This window comes from Vittaforma corneae, assembly GCF_000231115.1.
Source record: "Vittaforma corneae ATCC 50505 unplaced genomic scaffold supercont1.19, whole genome shotgun sequence".
NCBI lineage: Eukaryota > Fungi > Microsporidia > Nosematidae > Vittaforma > Vittaforma corneae.
In genome coordinates, this window is record NW_006889852.1 from 62482 (window position 1) to 68760 (window position 6279).

At 38.5% G+C, this 6279-nt stretch overlaps 4 protein-coding genes across 4 annotated transcripts; 1 reads left to right on the forward strand and 3 right to left on the reverse strand.

Annotated features, from left to right (window-relative positions):
- Positions 1-85: 85 nt before the first annotated feature.
- Positions 86-865, reverse strand: VICG_01805 (CMGC/CDK/CDK5 protein kinase; the record flags this gene model as incomplete). Its single annotated transcript, XM_007605188.1, has 1 exon — positions 86-865. The coding sequence occupies one exon, from the start codon at positions 863-865 to the stop codon at positions 86-88; it is 780 nt and encodes a 259-aa protein (XP_007605250.1).
- Positions 866-1656: 791 nt separating this feature from the next.
- On the reverse strand, positions 1657-4293 carry VICG_01806 (uncharacterized protein; the record flags this gene model as incomplete). The annotated part of the gene is made up of 1 exon (XM_007605189.1): positions 1657-4293. One exon carries the CDS (start codon positions 4291-4293, stop codon positions 1657-1659), a length of 2637 nt encoding a protein of 878 aa, XP_007605251.1.
- A 224-nt stretch (positions 4294-4517) lies between these two features.
- Positions 4518-5132, reverse strand: VICG_01807 (uncharacterized protein; the record flags this gene model as incomplete). The annotated part of the gene is made up of 1 exon (XM_007605190.1): positions 4518-5132. One exon carries the CDS (start codon positions 5130-5132, stop codon positions 4518-4520), a length of 615 nt encoding a protein of 204 aa, XP_007605252.1.
- Positions 5133-5496: 364 nt separating this feature from the next.
- VICG_01808 (uncharacterized protein) lies at positions 5497-6279 on the forward strand (the record flags this gene model as incomplete). Its single annotated transcript, XM_007605191.1, has 1 exon — positions 5497-6279. A coding segment is annotated over one exon (783 nt), but the record flags the coding sequence as incomplete, so codon positions are not given.

Sequence of the window (6279 nt, forward strand, 5' to 3'; positions counted from 1 at the left end):
TATAGGCCACTTTCATTATATAGTGCTGCACAATGTAAAGATCGTGTGCTTAGTAGCTCTGATATGTGACAACAGCTATTTATTTTTATCCTAAGTTGTGCTCTATCAATTTTATGATTTCAACTATTGTTATTCTCTTGTGGGGCGTCACATCCAAGCATCTACAAACAATGCTGGCCAGAAAGGGCGGAATGTTGTAGATCTTTACAAGCTCATTGATGATGCCTTGATAGTTCAGATTTTTGCATAGTGCCAGCTGTGATTGTTTATTCTCACCGGGAAGTAGTGGTTTTAACGTTATCATTTCATAAATAATACATCCAAGACTCCAGATGTCAATTTCATAAAGGTAGTTTGGAGTCCCCATCAAAAGTTCGGGCGCTCTGTACCACAGCGTAACAACCTCGGAGGAATATGAAAAGTCCATTGGACTAATAGCCCTGGCCAGTCCGAAATCGGCGATCTTGAGAACCCCGTCCTTAGCCACTAAGATATTGCTTGGCTTGAGATCTCTATGAATAATGCTATGTGAATGCAAATAATGTACACCATTTATCAGCTGCTTAATTAAAGAAAGAACATTGCCATGCACTTCTATGTATTTTAATAGATCAAAATCTATAAATTCGAATATTAAAACGAGAATGTCCTCTCTGTGGATGATCTGAAAAAGCTCTATAATGTTTTTGTGGCTTGTGCTTTTCAAAATGGAAATTTCCCTTAATGCTGTTGAGGGCATACCCTCCTTTTCATTTAACTCTATTTTCTTCATCGCAACCACCCTCTTGGTCTCTGAGTCGTATGCCTCATAGACCTTAGCGTATGTCCCAGAGCCTATTAGTCTTCCTTGCATGTATCTTGGCATGGGTAGATAAACAAAAATGCTGGTTTCGTGATGTTTTGGTTTAAAAGCACAAGCCAATTAGCGCAGATGGGATCGCCATGATATTATACTTTGCATGGTCTACGGACAAGCATTCTCTTAGCATGCTATTTTTGAGCAGCTAATTAGCTAGCTCTTAACAGCAGAGCCAATCAGTAACAATTTAAAAGTAGTTTTGAGGAGACATAGCATGTGATAGGATGAGTATATGTCAAAGCTAAAGTGCAAGCGAAAGGGATATGAAAGCAACAAGCTTTCAACAGAATGCCGTCCGTGTACTTCTAGTCTCAAAGTTATTTATAACAAGCAAATGCTTAGTATGAGGATATACCTCATTCTTATCCTTGACCCTTCTCGATGCAGATGGCGAATACGAACAAGCAAGAAACCAATACCGGGGATCCAAGAAAAAGTGAAAAATACAGAAAACCCAATGGCAGAGCGAGAGTGAGGAAGTACATTGAAGAAAAGATTAACGAAATAGAAGAGCATGTATTTTCTCACATTTCGCAAGATAGAATCAAGTACATACAGGATGAGATTAGAATGCTTTTTGTTGAGATGAGCGAGGAAGAAAAAGAAACAGGGATCAAGAGGCCGACGGTTGTAGAGTTAGACAAGTAAGTATGGGCAGAAACAGCTCCATTGATAAAGACCATTGAAGTGCCATGTTTGGTTGAATAAATTGGGCTTATTGCAATTTGATTTGACTACATACATTAATGATAATGCACTTAATGGCTTTTAAGCAATGCAACAATTTGTGAAGGAATTTAATAAACCATTTTTATGAGTTCAACTGCTGCCTTTAACCAGACAACATCATTATATCCATCTACTAGAATGTCCAGATCACTCTTCATATTATCATCAGCTGCCGCGACCCTCTTTGAGACAAGATCCATAACATGTAAAACAAGCGGGGGCAGTCTGCTCTTGTCTAAACTGTCATATGGACTCAGTGCATTGAGATATTGCTGCTTTCTTTGTCTGAGTATTAGTGATTTATTGGCATCCGCTTTCTGTCGAATTTCAGAAACTAGATGTGTAAAATCGGATGCAATTTTGTCTGCGTTTTCAACTTGAATTTGATCTGTGGGCTTTGATGGTATGTTTTGAAGCTGTCCTCTGGGTGAGGAAGGCATTTGTGGAACAGATCTTTGCGGTATTCCTGAAAATCCAGAAGGCGAAAATGACTTAAAAGGAGCAGGCGTTGCCTGTGGATTAGGCTGAGGAATATTTGGATAGCCAGCAGCTGGTGTGCTAATTTGTCTCTGTGGAAGATAGGGGGATTTTGGTGGTACAGTGAAAGATGGCTGTGCAGGAGCAGGATAGACGGCACCTGAAACCGGGCCTTGCCCAAAGTCTGCTGCCTGTTGATTCTTTGGTATAAAAGCTCCTTGTTGCGAGACTCCAAGTCCTAGCTGAGAAGGCGTACCAAAACTTGGCTGTGAAGGTCTTTGCTGGGGCACATTGAAGCTTTGCTGTGGTGCTGTAAGTACGCTAAAGCTTGGCTGTGAAGGTCTTTGCTGGGGCACATTGAAGCTTTGCTGTGGTGCTGTAGGTACGCTAAAGCTTGGCTGTGAAGGTCTTTGCTGGGGCACATTAAAACCCTGTTGTGGAGCCGAAGCCACGTTGCAACTTGGCTGCTTAGATTGGAGCATGTTGTAACTTAACTGACTGGATGACGGCATCGGTGGTTGCTGTATCCTATGTGGCGACTGATCTACTGGTGCACTCTTGACTGACAAGCCTTTCATTCTGTCACTCAAAACTTGGGAAGTCTGCATTTTTACGTAAAACTGAATATTTGGATCGGAAATGTTTAGATATTCAACGCTTTTTGGTCCGTCAATAAACACCTTGTACCAAAAATATTCCGATAGCTTTGAGGACCTGACTGGCTCTGTGATAAATGGTTCAATCTCTTTGAATAGGGCCTCAAGCATTTTCATTTGCTTCAAATATGAAATGTTAGGTGGAACTCTACTATCAATATACATTCCATAATCTTTTGTTAGTATTGCTTTTAGAATTCGGCCCTCCCTTGAATTTGACAGAAGATCAAATTTCTTAATTTTGTTAAAGATGAGAAGTGTGGCAAGAAGCCTTGGATTTGAAATTCTTGAAAGTGCATCATAGTCATTTAGTAGTCTGCAAAGTACATATACAATTCTAAAATCTGTAATGGCAGCAAGACATGATGTATTTTTTGAAAACAGGCACTCTAGAGCTCCCAGGTTCAGACTGGTTTTGCTGGTTTTCAGGTTTTCGATATTGCCATGAATAAAATCAAGAGTATGCGGGTCATTAATATCTATATCAATATTGGCTTTTCTATCAACAAGATCGCGAGGTACATTCTTACTGTTGCTTAGGAGATACTCAGCAACTTCCTCGAGACTCTTAGCAGAATAAACCATTTCTAGCAGCGAGTGATAAAAGGCATCCATAGATGGTGCTTCAGCAGCATTGACAACCTTTATCTCAAACTTAGACGCTGGTGTATATAGATATCTCGATACCCTGCAAAAAGGAACGGTCTTCCTCATTACCGGAATGGAAATAACATTTGTAGATCCACTAACATAACTGAGGGACAAAACCGGATCCCTTTTTGATATTGCACATTCAAAACTGTCACTTACTTTAATGAATGTTCCTCCTACCTCAATTTGTGACTTTGAGACAATAATATCCCTATAAAATCCTATTATGGGGTCTTTATGGTCCCCAAGCTTTGTGACCGTGTCATTTGACAAGTCAAATATAGTAATGTATCCCTTCTCGCTCATTACATTCAGCTTGGTGTTGTTTTCCGGATCCCACTCAAGATGTCGTACTTCCGAAAACTCTTTACTATTTAGTGTCATAATGACCGAGTTCTTTTTAATATCAAGAACTTTGATGACTCCATCTGCAGATCCAACACAAAGAATTTTTGAAACTTTCGGATTCCATGCGATTGCAGAAATACTTATTGAAATGGGAATGTCTAGTGCATATTCCTTTTCCATATTTGAGAGTGTCCAAAACACTATTTTTCCTTTCGAGGATCCGGCAACAAGCACAGCCTTGGATGCAAGGAAATCTAGTGCTGTGATGTCATCTTCAAGACATTGCTTGGACTTCAGAAGAGCAAGCCCGTCCTCTGTTCTATTGTAAATTGAAATTACTCCATTTTCATGGCCTGCAACCAAATATTGGAATTCTCCGAACTCACACCATAAAATTTTACAAAATTTTAACTCGGTTGTGACGGCTGGATAAATCTTTCCAGACATATAGTCAACTAGAATAAGTTCACTGGTTAGTGAAAATGTGGGATCGAAGAGCTTGGACTTAGTGGCCAGTGCCACGAATGGCTCGTTCTTAGCAAATGCTGAAATGCATCTTTTGTTTATCTCCATAAGGGTACAGTTTTTTGACTAAAAATACAAACAAGAGGAGAACTCTTGAAAGCTTAGAGAAGAACAGTCAAACACCCAATCATCTCTATTATTGGCTTGTCCAGAGATGCAGAATCTGCATGCCACTATTGACTTGCGGGTATGACATTTACGTCTTAAACTAACATACACGTTTATATAAGTGCAGACTTTATTAAAATAGTATACTAATTCGCTGCGGTTATTTAGCACAGACCCCATTTAGGCCACTTATATCTTCTTGATTTCCAGATCTTTCGTAATGAATTTTTGGTTTTTGGACTGACACCCTTTAGTTTTTTCATTGCCTCATCAAACTTTTTCTGGTCTGCTGCCTTCATATCAATTGTTTTTCTCAAATCATACTTCTCACCTAAAATGTCGACGAACATATCGTTGCACACCAGCTTTTCATCTACTTCTAAAACAAAGTCCTGTTTTTTATTTTTCTTACGACACCCTTCAAATCTATATGTCTTGCCTAAGGTTAGACACTTTGTTCCGCTTTTTATTCTAAAACCTATAACTGTGGTTTCAATATCAAAGGGTGTTGGGTCTTTGCATTTTTTCAAGTCACCGTGTTTTACACATAGCCATGAATCTCCGGATCCAAAAATATAGCGATGGCCATCTCTATTAATTTTTAACTCCGTCAGTCTTGATTTAGCATTCCTTGAGGATATAAAAGCGTCATCGGAGGGGTTGTATGACATGACAACATATGCGTAATATGTAGGTCGTATTCTGGTTTGTCGGCCTACTATGGTATCCAGTATTTTATTTGAGAATGCAATTGTTATCAGCAAAATTATCAACTTCATTGGTTTATTTGAATGTAAGCAAATAGATTAAAAATAAAGACTGAAACGGCGTTTCAGCACCATAACAATAAGCTTTTGACACCATATTTCATGTGTACTTGGCATTCAGTGCATTGCTTTGCAGAAGTTTATTACCTTATCGTAACAAAACTGGGCTAAGGCAACATATCTATCACTTATACTATGCATTAATTAAAGTATATGTGCACTATGCACAGTCTGTTCTAAAAGAGTGTAAATGCTTATATGCGAGTACTATCAGTGGTTTCAAGTTTTTATTGGCACGTCAAACAAATCGAATCAAATAATTCTAAGTTAAAAATTTTAAGTTTAATAAATTTAGATAAAAATTTTATACCTTAACATGGAAGAGGCATATCAGAATACAATAAGTAACCGATCAGAGAGTCTAATAAACTACCTGAAGAACTTTTTGCCAATAACTGTTGCATCTACCACTTGGGAAAGCAGAAACTTGAAGGACGGCGCCATTAACCACACTAAAACTATCGTTGATGCTTCTCAGAATAGCTCAATATGCAAGATAGATATTGATGCAGATTCTGAAGGTATAATAACAGAGGACTATCTAATAGGCTGTTTAAAAGATGTACTGAGCATTTCGGGTGAATTTGCAGATGCAATTGTTTCCACTCTTTTGACCCCATTCCGAATGCTTTCGCCTGTCTATATCACACTATTAATCCTATCAATATTGCTTTTTCTAGCCATTTTTTACATTGACAATTCAATAGCATTTTCTGCGGTGTACTATGCTTATTTGTCGAACTTTTCGCTGGCTATTTGCATTATTTTCGCTAATTTCAGTATTTTGCAAAAAGCTTCTACCATATCATCCGGGGAACTTCCAAAGGGTCTTGAGTTTTTCATCAGGCTTTATCCTTACGGTTGGATGTTCTGTGAAGTATTTGTGATGCTGCTTTATTGTTTTTACTTTATCAGTTACATATTATATGCAAGTACAAAAGATTATAAAGATGAAGAAAGCCAAGCCATGAGAAGATATATCAGGGACAGACGTGCAAGACTGTCTGCTGCCTTGCTATTGTCATTGATTGTATCTGAAATATACTATTTTATCTGCAGGATGGCCATGGTATGGATGGGGAGCATCTTGGCTGGGTTC